We start from the raw sequence: 11,496 nt of genomic DNA, 5'->3' as shown, positions 1-11,496 counted from the left end.
GTTTTCACTGTGTGGTTATCCCTTCCCAAATTACAGCAGGCCTTACATTGTAATGTGTGAGTCTCTCATCAATCACACCAATCACACTCTGCCTGACAAATTCTAACAGTGTTTTTTTCTTCTGTGAAGCAATTATGAAAAGAATTCCTGTGAAAGCTTATTGGAGTGTTTGTCTTTGGTTTTTCACTGATTTCATGATTACACCATATGTTCTGCAGCCCACCAACTTGGACTTGCTGCAAACATTGTTGTTTATTACTGAATACCTGATTATAGATTACTTTATTCATACTTGCTCCGCAAAACAGTTTCATTCAGGAAAGATAAAAATGTGTGGTTGAGTATCAGTTGGTTTAAGCTGAATATATGGTGTGACATGACTGATGAGAAACAGACAGTGTTCTCAGACGACACGAACGATGATGAGTGTGTGGTACCTGTACTTGTTATTGCTGTCTCACTTTGATGCGGGGCATGGCAGGTGTGTGTGGCAAAATGACGATTGTTTGTTGTGATCAGTTGTGATTCATGCTGTGCCAATCACCAGTCCAAATTGTTTAATGCAATACTCGCAGTTTGCTGCCCACATATCGTAAGTTTAGTTCATGTGGTCAGTTGCTGCAAATACAAAACAATTCAGATTTGTCGTTGTTTCGTCACTCTCACCGTGCCTGCATAATCCCAAAGTTGTTCATCTGGGATATTTTCTTATCTGTCAAATTCATCACATGCAACAATATGATAAATAGACAATTTTTGGAATGTTCTTTAGAAAAGTCTTCTCTTATTTCGTGTGTCCGTGTTGTGCAGTGATGACAGTCGTACAGGATGTCTCATATAGAACTGTCAGAACTGGAATAGAAGATGTGGCCCCTTATGCCAGGGAGAGACAATAATGTTGACATTTGGTACAAGGGACCAAGTTATAACTGGATGTGTTACAGCTGTGCTACCTTGATTCTGTTGCCCACATCGGGTCTCCACTGGACCAAATTGTCTCTTGCCAGACTACCAGGGAAAACACAGTGCTCCCTTGATAAAACTGCAGCTGGTGGTCCCTTTTACCTGCTAATGCCTGTAAGCTGCAGTCCCTTGCTCATGCCTTGACAAGACTATTCCAAGCTGTGTTCCCTTTGATGGCTGCGCCCAGTCACAACCAGGCAACTCTGAAATCGGTCTCAACAACAGAACAAAACTGGACAGTTGTGGTCTTCCTCAAAGAGAACTGTGAATGGCTAAGAGCGAACACATCTGTTCCTTGCCCATGAGGCATTAGAAATGTTACTCCAAACTTACAGATGGTGGAAACCCTTTCCAACTACCAAACTGGTATCATGAGAGAAGACTGGTGTCTTGAGAGAAGACTGGTGTCTTGAGAGAAGACTGGTATCATGGGAGAAGACTGGTATCATGAGAGAAGACTGGTGTCTTGAGAGAAGACTGGTGTCTTGAGAGAAGACTGGTATCATGAGAGAAGACTGGTGTCTTGAGAGAAGACTGGTATCATGAGAGAAGACTGGTGTCTTGAGAGAAGACTGGTGTCTTGAGAGAAGACTGGTATCATGAGAGAAGACTGGTGTCATGAGAGAAGACTAGTATCATGAGAGAAGACTGGGGTCTTGAGAGAAGACTGGTATCATGAGAGAAGACTGGGGTCTTGAGAGAAGACTGGGGTCTTGAACTTCACAAGGGGTGCCGTTTGGCGTGGGCTTGATTGTGCCACATCAGGGTTGGTTGGAGTTGTGATGCCCCAGCAATGATTCACTCACTGGCTGGGATAATAATGAAAGCAAAATTGTGGTAAATATAAGTTTATTTCATTGCCACACAGACAATTAATAAAAATTGTAATGATTTATGCAACAATATGCACATTATGGCATTCGACATTTGAACATGTTCCATTTGGCAGTGACTTCATTGTGCAAGAATAACATAACAAATGATATAAAATGAACAAGTCTCACTTGGTCGTTCAGCCTCCAATAAACGAACATATGGCAGTCAGTAGCACACTGGGCCAGACTATACATGTCTAAAATGAAGATGAGCATCTGTCACCACATTGGTGGCTTATTGATTCCTGGTCCAACTTGTTTCTTATGTGACTGACTCTAGTTTCCTCTTACATTCCATTACAGATTACCTAAGGTACATTGCAATGACGAGAGAAGTCCATTGTGTTCAGCTAAAGAGGGCACTGCACCCTGCCTTTTTCCACAAGCCTTTTATCGCTGAAACACTAGACCTTTGTCTTGGGTGTATATCTGAGCTGCACAACTCAGAAAATACTCCTCAAACAAAACACTGGAATAACTTGGCTAAAATTGGAATTGTCTCGGAGAGGAAATGTCATCAGGGAGAAAACTTTGGCAGCGATGACCAATCTTTAAACATCTGACGGATGTTCTTCAATCCTTGATGTGGCGGAGTCTGTAAAGAAAACGTGCAAACATCAGACATAACAAGAAGCATTTGAGTCTGATGCAATGAAATATATAGCATAATGGGTTCAGCTCTTCACTGTCATTGTGGCAAATGGTACAGTTCATTACAAGAAGGAAAAGTCATTGACTATGATATTGACTAAGTAGGGATAGCAGGTGGACTTTATAATGCGGCTGCACCTCATTGGATTCTTCTTTACTGCAATACAACACGTGTACCCACAGTGATAGTGAATGAGTTCTAGTGTAAGCACTGCTTGGATCTCTTTCTTCTTGTTCCTGAAGGACAAACAGTGCAGCAGCAGTTGATATTCATGATGCACTGGAATAATATGATTCAACTATCAACTCAACCTGACAGCCAAACCAATCTGTGTGAATTCGTGTTAAGTAGTTGGTGACGGGACGTCTCGTGGCTAATACAATGAGACAAGCAACCAACCGTTTTGATATTTCCAATGATTCTCTGTACGGGTCTCTGGGCGCCTGGGCTGATGTCAGGAATGAGGAGCAGCAAGAGCCGTCTCCATCCCGGTGTCTTGGATGGTGACTTTTGAAATTCCGTTGTTGAGACGATCCACTGGCACCAAGGTTTGTGTTGTGTTAGTGGGTTGAAAGGCACTTTCTTTGGAATGTGCTGAAATACAACAATGTATTATTGATTTGTTTACGCACCTTTGATAAAAGAGGAAGAACAATCATAAGCCTGTAGCTGATACTGACAATTAGTAGGGACTCTATCCCCACATGATAACTGCTGCTTCTAATTGTCAGTTTCAGTGTCCCTGACACATTCATGCTGAGTTAAGCACACACTCCCACATCCCAACACACTAGCAGACTATCAACTGACTAACTCTCGGACGTCATGACAGAACTTGTGCAGACTACTCACCTGTGTTTTCATTTTCTTCTGTGCTGGTTCCCAGTCGCCTTCCAACCTTGGCTGCTGCTCACAGTCTGATGTGGCCTCCTTCAAGTGACCTTGACTCTCCTTGTTCCCTTGGTTTTGGCCTTGACCTTCAATATCTGTAAAATTCCACATTCCTATCTGTCTCTGACAGAAGGTACAAGTAACCGTAGCAGCCGAGCTGGATGCAATCTTCGTCCACCCACAGAGAGCAATGACACAGGTCGATTGCTCGATTAAATGGTCGATATATAAACCTGATTCTGACTTATCTTTTTTTAAACCTCCAAGGAGGTCAAAGGCACGATCGGTGTCCTGAAATTGGAGATAATGAAGGCAATTTGAAGCAAAGATGCTTAAACAGATTTTTGTTGCAGGACTTTGGTCGCATGGTTATTGTAACGGACTCTGACCTCAACAGTACCAGCAGTCAAAGAGGCCTTTTTTCCACCTTAAAAAAACTTTATCATAAGCAGGATACAAACTTACAAAGTCCTCTAAAAATGATGTGTCAATCTGCGGCAGTTGTTTCCCGAGGCTTAGCACGCTCTCCAACCGTGCCAGGTAACCCTGTAATGATTCGACTCTGTCTGAGAACTCGAGCTGCATGAATGATTCCGGGTTGGGGTTCAGCTTCCACGAGCAATGTTTCTGATGCGATGAGATGAGGCTGTCTTCAAGTCGTTTTACATGTTCGCCAACTGTAATGGAGAAAGTCATGAAATTGAGATTTGTCATATATTCCAGACAGATATGTTTGTCAACCACTTACTCCTCATTACTCCAATGTATCGTTGATCAATAAAACCTATGTCTCCTCGTTGTCATGACTCCTCGTTGTCATGACTCCTCGTTGTCATGACTCCTCGTTGTCATGACTCCTCGTTGTCATGACTCCTCGTTGTCATGACTCCTCGTTGTCATGACTCCTCGTTGTCATGACTCCTCGTTGTCATACAATAGAAGCTTCGTTAGTGTAGTGGGCACCTCTCTATCATAATGACACCAATATCAGACACAGAGACACACTTCACACCATGGTGTCTAAATCTAAAAACCTCTACACCTCTCTCCTTGATCAGTTCCAAAGAAACAAGTCTAGAGTTCCTGTGGCGTGCATCCATGACGAGAAGACCTGACATAAACATGTCTGAAGGTTATGGCCGAGTTCCCTACTTGAAGGTAGAATAATCATTCAGGATTCAAGTAGTACCTACATTTCTCTGCATTGTTTGTCTCTATAAGTTTCCCGCATAAGATAGCATGGCAGCTGGTACATCGGAGGATATCGGTATCGGTGTTCTCCCATCCGTACCGGGCACAGCAGGGCGGCAACAGGGCCCGTGGCTTGGCAAACCATGTCAGAGTCTGGGATAGGTGAAGGATTGCAAAACTTTGAGAATATAAGACAGAACAAAACAGGAGAGGAAGCTGACAGACATGTACAGGATTCTGATTACCAGCGAACATCACTGACACTGTTAGTGTTACAATTTCAATGTAAAATCAGCACTCTTGACAGGATAGACGTTTTGCCACCAGCCAAGGCTAGAATTTCAATAGTATAAGGATACAGAAAATGTTCCAATTCTTTGAAAAAAGGCTTCTCTACTTCTCAGGTTGATCTTCACATCTTCAGTCTGTGTTCTCTTTCCATTGGAATCATTGTCATTTTTCGTGTCAGTTTGAGACTTCCTGAAAGCATGAAAGAGATGAATAGAGAATTTAGAGTAAACATACAAAAAACAAGAAACAATAATTTTTTTCATGGGGAAAAGCTTCCAATTCAAATTCAATTCTGATGACTGGGGACAAGGTTGGATGGCTGATTTTGGGCAAGTGCAACACGTTTGTGGTAGTCATTAGAATCACTAGGCGCCATTTCTCAGCAAAAATAGCATCAATCAGAAGACAATATACTAATGTAACTCACACAACATCGTCAGTTTTATTTGCAGCCGCTTTATGAAGTAGAGAGGAAAATATTCGCTTCACTTTGTCGCCGACGGACATTTTGCCAGCCATGTTGAAACACTCACACCAGAATTTGTAAGAAGGACTTTGATTCGCTGAAATCCACCATGACCAATCATCGTCGAGCTTTGATTTCCATCATGGCCGCGCCCATGGACGAGAAAAATCTACTAACTTTGGAGTTAATTCTCCCAAAAACAGAAGAAAATGGTAAACTTCTTGGCTATTTTTCTGTTTTTAGTCTCGGCCTGATACAGCTATTTCATTCCCTGTATTAATATCCGCTTGTATTTCGCGGGTTTGGGAGAACTTGTGTCTTAGTAGTGAAAGTAAAACCACACATTACCAGAAACTTTCAGTCTCGTTCCCAGGTCCATCCCATGGTAGATAGGGTCCCATACTTAAAATTCTGTTAATGTTTAGAAATTTTGTCCAGTTTGCCTTGCTTGTGTGGCAAATCTGCCAAAAGTCACATGATCATGATCACCCTTGATCGATTGAGACTCCCATCATGGATCTATTCCTTCATGAGTGGCGTTGCTGGTTGGAAAAAGCAGCACGCCATGTTGCACCTCAAATGCTGATCCTACCTGATGTAAGAAACATGGGTAAGGTCATGTAGAGAGGAGATCCATCTTAAATCTCAGGGTATACATACATGCTTCTCGAAATTGGTGGTTTGCGATGGAACTAACTTTTTCCCCCTTGTCCGTCATTAAAGGCATTCAAGTGTGTTGGTCAACCATGACTATCTCCTTTGTCCCTCCACCATAAGGCCTAGTTTCCCCTTATGACATCACTATTTCGGACACTCAGCGCCCCATTTCTGGAAAGGTGTATAGGATAGCCTTTGATACTAGGTAAGAGTCGGGGGGAAAAGCGAAGAAAGCCTGTTGTTTCTTCCCCAAAGCAAAGAAAGCCTGTCGTTTCTTCCCCAAAGCAAAGAAAGCCTGTCGTTTCTTCCTCAAAACCAAAGAAAGTGTCGTGGGTCATTTTTTTCTGCATCAGAAAGAAAGCCTGTCATTTCTTCCTCAAAAGCAAAGAAAGAGTCGTGGGTCGTTTCTTCCTACAAATGAAAGAAAGCCTGTCATTTCTTCCTCCAAAGTAAAGGTGGGGAGTCATTTCTTCCTACAACTGAAAGAAAGGCAGTTGTGGTAAATCTCATACATGTCATAGATCTGACAATATGGTAACCAGGATAACATTACAGGCTAATCAATGAGAATCTTTGTCGGAAAAGAATTGAAGGATGTATTTCATCTCCAGCCATTCAATCGAATTACTTTTTCATTTCAGGTGAAGTGACCTGCCCGGAGAATCGAAGCGGCCATCGTATTGGAGTGACGAACAGTGCTCTTTACTCTGTTGGTGGTTTCAATCCGAATTATTGGAATGTTCCAAACGATGATTACACCATCTACCCACTCTTCAGAGAGGTCAGTCCATTTCTACCATAGTCACTCACACACCAATCACACCATCTACCCACTCTTCAGAGCCAATCCAAGCTGACTTTTTTGGCCAATTCCAACATTTTGAAGTTAATTAATGAATCATATTCATAATGCCTTACATGGGCCAAAGTTTCCCAATGCATAAATTTGGTGCTAAAGGATGATCACTGTCAGACTATTATCCTTGTTCACCTTGGGTGGAAAGAAGTAAAAAGTTCTTTCCACCACAAAAAAAAAATAAAAAAAATAAAAGACAATTTTCCAAAATTCCACCAGCCCAACTCATTTCTGAACCCAGGCCCCTCTGCTTGGTGGTCCTCAGTCAGTGCCACTAGACCACAGGGGACTGCTTGTTTATTGGTGGTTTATTGTATCCTAACCAGCTCTAATGTTCAACCAACCAACCATAACATGAACAATGCCAACCAAAACCATTGTTCAAAATCTTTTTATTATTTAACACTTTTCGGCTTTGTTTAGTTTTGAATATTGTGATTTTACACTTTCGTTTTTCCCAAAAACTTTATTTTAAACTATATTTGTACTTTTTTCTCGAAGAAAGATAAAAATATTGAGAAGTTGGTGGACTGTTTTTCACTTCAGTTGTGGAAATTCAACATGAGCACTCGAGAATGGAACCGGGAGGTGACGACAGGGGACATGCCAGTGGAGTTGGCATCTCATGCGGGTGAGTACGTACTATCAGAACTCTGGTCTTGAGGAACATTGATCATGTTGACAATCGCCAATGACTGAAAACAGTGTATCTTTTCATTTTTTGTTGTAGGCCAAAACAAAGATGGCCATTGAGGCATTCTGATTCACATTCAGGTTGAGGTATAGAATAAGAGAATACCTGTTATGATTTCAGCTCTACTGGTAGGGAATCGATTACTTGTTTATGGTGGTACAGGAACACCGTTTGGATATGCGTCGAGCAACCGTCTGCACGTGTGTAACCTTAGTACACTAGAATGGAGACAGGTGGCGTGTTGCGGGGATGTACCAGACGAGCTTTATGGACATGTAAGTTAAGTTCATAATAATCACAGCCCTCCAGAACAAGTGACAATATCTTTAGGCTCATGTGGGAACATATCTACGATGATCTTCTCTTCAGAATGATTATCTTCTCCGCTCGAGGAGAGGTTCATGTTGGAAGAATTCATTTATCAAACAAATGTTTTGGAAGATAGAGTTGCTTGCCAATCATGTTATCTTCATGTATAGAGATTGCATTTTTCAGAGTCTTTCGCTGGCCGGTGATGTTATCTTCATGTTCGGAGGGACGACGGGTTATGAGTACAGTAATGATCTCCACTGCCTGAGTCTGGACACATTCACCTGGCAGAAGTTTGATGTCAAAGAACAGAAAGTGCCTGAAGGAAGGTATGTTCTCTCCGAACCAGGCCTTCTCATGCTGCATTAGAACCAGGCCTGCTCATGCTGCATTAGAACCAGGCCTACTCATGCTGCATTAGAACCAGGCCTACTCATGCTGCATTAGAACCAGGCCTACTCATGCTGCATTAGAACCAGGCCTACTCATGCTGCATTAGAACCAGGCCTGCTCATGCTGCATTAGAACCAGGCCTACTCATGCTGCATTAGAACCAGGCCTACTCATGCTGCATTAGAACAGAGCTTTCCATTAAAGCAATAGCAAATAAACTCACTCTTTTGGCCACACACTAAAAATGTTTGTCTTCCAATCTCTGTGATACTGGTGACAAGCCTTTCTTCACAATTTTTGCGCTCTTGACTTGATGCTTTGAATTTGTGTCTCTGATTCTTTTTCAAGATATCGGCATGAAGCCATCCATGACAAACTGACTGATCGACTCTACGTCATGGGAGGCGGCCGCGCCAATATATCCTATGGCTTTGAAGAGCTCGATGCATTTGACATCAACAGTCAAAAGTGGCTGAAAATACAATCGCAATCTGCTGGCAGACAAGGTAGGCAAGTGCACTATTTGTCAGAATTGTAAGAATAGTTTGAAAAGAGGTGTAAGTTTGATGAAGAAATCTCCCATTTGTCAGCTGTGGTGAGTAGAAAACTCCTGAGCTCTTGGGCCCTTGACCTTGACCTTGTGGTGCTCTCAAGTAATTGGATTGTGTTTCATTGTATCATATCACTATTTGTTGTGGTTTCTATTTCTATTTTTATGTTGTTTATTGCTCAATAAAGCTTTGAAATAGAATAGAAATTCATCCCCAACCAGTTTGATATCACCTATCACATCTTTCTCATGAACTCCTAGCTTTGTGCTTGTAGCATAAGGCTGCATGAGTCTGTGCCAGGCTGCATGAGTCTGTGCCAGGCTGCATGAGTCTGTGCCAGGCTGCATGAGTCTGTGCCAGGCTAGCGACATGTACGATATCCTGTTCCAGGTTACCCAGAAGCAAGACGATGTCACAGTTGCGTCAAGTTCAAAGGCAACGCATACATCTGCGGCGGGTACAACGGAGAGAAAATCTTCTCTGATTTATGGGCGCTGGACCTGGAGACGCTTTACTGGTGTAAAATCACCGACATGCCCAAACCTGTCTACTTCCATGCCGCTGATGTCTCACCGGTAAGTCAGGGCTCTATTACACTGTAGAACCTTTCATTGGGGCATCCTCGGAATCAATTACAGTAGAACCTCTCTATTAAGGACAATCTTGGGACTGACTGATGATGTCCTTTGTAGAAGTGAAGTGAGTCACTAGATAACATCTGTACTGAGAATGGTTATTGAGTGATGTGAGTCACTGGATAACATCTGTACTGAGAATGGTTATTGAGTGATGTGAGTCACTGGATAACATCTGTACTGAGAATGGTTATTGAGTGATGTGAGTCACTGGATAACATCTGTACTGAGAATGGTTATTGAGTGAAGTGAGTCACTAGATAACATCTGTACTGAGAATGGTTATTGAGTGATGTGAGTCACTAGATAACATCTGTACTGAGAATGGTTATTGAGTGATGTGAGTCACTGGATAACATCTGTACTGAGAATGGTTATTGAGTGATGTGAGTCACTGGATAACATCTGTACTGAGAATGGTTATTGAGTGAAGTGAGTCACTAGATAACATCTGTACTGAGAATGGTTATTGAGTGATGTGAGTCACTAGATAACATCTGTACTGAGAATGGTTATTGAGTGATGTGAGTCACTAGATAACATCTGTACTGAGAATGGTTATTGAGTGATGTGAGTCACTAGATAACATCTGTACTGAGAATGGTTATTGAGTGATGTGAGTCACTGGATAACATCTGTACTGAGAATGGTTATTGAGTGAAGTGAGTCACTGGATAACATCTGTACTGAGAATGGTTATTGAGTGATGTGAGTCACTAGATAACATCTGTACTGAGAATGGTTATTGAGTGATGTGAGTCACTGGATAACATCTGTACTGAGAATGGTTATTGAGTGATGTGAGTCACTAGATAACATCTGTACTGAGAATGGTTATTGAGTGATGTGAGTCACTGGACATCTTGTTGTCGACATATGATGCCTGTGCAGTTTGGTGCCAATTGAAGTTGTTGACAAGCCAGGAGGAGAAATCTGGCATATGTCGATCACTGATCATTCAAACATAGTCTTTGCCTTGCCCTTGAATGTCCACCTATCTCCACTAATACAGCAAATATGCTATCAAACACTTTAGATTTATGCATCTTTTCCTTCCTCATTGCAGAGTGGGTGTTTGTACATATTTGGCGGAGTGAATCAAATTGACCTCGTACGAAATGCGAATGTTTACAAGATTTGGCTGCAGCCTCCGTCACTTCAAGAAGCATGCTGGATTAACCTATGCAACCTCATCAAAGACATTGAAAGACTGCCTCGTCCCATGCTCATACAGATGGGTGTGCCGCTAGCATTGCTGGATCGACTTACGTGATACTGGGCCCCAGATGCAGGCTGTTACTACCATTTTCTTACACTTGACAAGTTTGATAATTTGTTGGCACTCCTTCATTGTCTTTTTGCAGTAGTCCTGGTAGAGATGGTCCTGGTAGAGGTGGTCCTGGTAGAGGTGGTCCTGGTAGAGTTGGTCCTGGTAGAGGTGGTCTTGGAAGAGGTGGTCCTGTACTAGAGGCTCAGCAGACACCATGTATCTCATTGCTATTTCATGTTTCCAAGCCTCTTCTCCTTCCATTGTCTTCATCGAACTCTTCTGTCTAGTTACTCGTGTTTTAAACTTTATAAACTTCCTCAACAACATCCGGGTCCAAAAGGTCCAAATTCTGACCCCCCCCCCCCCCCATAGCTATCATAATCGTAAGCTTTTTTAACATGTGATATCTCGGAACCAGAAGTAGGTACGAACTTTGTTTTGACAATCTTCATCTTTCCAGACCAAGGCGTCTGTATCACAAAAGTTTCAAGTCAATCAAGTTTAAGGTGCGACCTTGAGAGCTCCACAAACGTTGATACTTTGAATGGGTGCTGATGGTACTAGTTCGTTTTCGGGTATTTCTGGTTGTTTAATGATGGATTTGTTTTGTGCTGTATAAATGTAAATGTAAATAAATGTTGTAGATTTTGTTTGTTGGTCATTCCTAAATGAAGATTGTAAATAAACATTATATTTCTAAGAAGTCTCTGTTTTGTTTTATTGAATGCATGCTCTACCCGTAGCTTTGGTCTGTCTTCAAGAGCGTGGTGCAGTGCATGCTGTACCCAAGGTAGAAGGGTGC

At 42.1% G+C, this 11,496-nt stretch overlaps 2 protein-coding genes across 3 annotated transcripts; one reads left to right on the top strand and one right to left on the bottom strand.

The window, feature by feature from the left end:
* Positions 1-1,805: 1,805 nt before the first annotated feature.
* On the bottom strand, positions 1,806-5,388 carry LOC135491197 (zinc finger C3HC-type protein 1-like). The gene is made up of 7 exons (XM_064776914.1): positions 5,291-5,388; positions 4,932-5,052; positions 4,575-4,725; positions 3,847-4,058; positions 3,343-3,672; positions 2,890-3,084; positions 1,806-2,433 (listed from the first exon to the last, which is right to left on the bottom strand). The coding sequence occupies exons 1-7, from the start codon at positions 5,380-5,382 to the stop codon at positions 2,356-2,358; spliced, it is 1,179 nt and encodes a 392-aa protein (XP_064632984.1). The 5' UTR covers positions 5,383-5,388; the 3' UTR covers positions 1,806-2,355.
* Positions 5,389-5,477: 89 nt separating this feature from the next.
* Positions 5,478-11,363, top strand: LOC135491188 (kelch domain-containing protein 10-like). 2 transcript variants are annotated; one of them, XM_064776899.1, is made up of 8 exons: positions 5,478-5,541; positions 6,628-6,767; positions 7,389-7,473; positions 7,657-7,811; positions 8,032-8,174; positions 8,587-8,744; positions 9,180-9,364; positions 10,491-11,363. In XM_064776899.1, exons 1-8 carry the CDS (start codon positions 5,484-5,486, stop codon positions 10,695-10,697), a joined length of 1,131 nt encoding a protein of 376 aa, XP_064632969.1. In that variant the 5' UTR covers positions 5,478-5,483; the 3' UTR covers positions 10,698-11,363. The 2 variants fall into 2 exon arrangements, with proteins under 2 accessions (XP_064632969.1, XP_064632970.1); XM_064776900.1 differs by lacking the exon at positions 5,478-5,541 and adding an exon at positions 6,039-6,191.
* Positions 11,364-11,496: the final 133 nt, after the last annotated feature.

Source organism: Lineus longissimus, chromosome 7, assembly GCF_910592395.1.
Source record: "Lineus longissimus chromosome 7, tnLinLong1.2, whole genome shotgun sequence".
Classification (NCBI taxonomy): Eukaryota; Metazoa; Nemertea; class Pilidiophora; order Heteronemertea; family Lineidae; genus Lineus; species Lineus longissimus.
Note: the sequence above shows the minus strand (reverse complement) of the source record. Positions and strands in the feature narration are given on the sequence as shown.

What these genes read in the sequence shown, in the direction of transcription:
- LOC135491197 (XM_064776914.1), bottom strand. Translation starts at nt 5,382, where the DNA reads ATGGCTGGCAAAATGTCCGTCGGCGACAAAGTGAAGCGAATATTTTCC. An exon ending in CATCATTTTTAGAGGACTTT is followed by an intron (nt 3,673 to 3,846) that starts GTAAGTTTGTAT and finishes CTCCAATTTCAG; the next exon opens with GACACCGATCGTGCCTTTGA. An exon ending in AGAAGAAAATGAAAACACAG is followed by an intron (nt 3,085 to 3,342) that starts GTGAGTAGTCTG and finishes GTTGTATTTCAG; the next exon opens with CACATTCCAAAGAAAGTGCC.
- LOC135491188 (XM_064776899.1), top strand. Translation starts at nt 5,484, where the DNA reads ATGGACGAGAAAAATCTACTAACTTTGGAGTTAATTCTCCCAAAAACA. An exon ending in CCCAAAAACAGAAGAAAATG is followed by an intron (nt 5,542 to 6,627) that starts GTAAACTTCTTG and finishes TTTTCATTTCAG; the next exon opens with GTGAAGTGACCTGCCCGGAG. An exon ending in GCAATCTGCTGGCAGACAAG is followed by an intron (nt 8,745 to 9,179) that starts GTAGGCAAGTGC and finishes ATCCTGTTCCAG; the next exon opens with GTTACCCAGAAGCAAGACGA.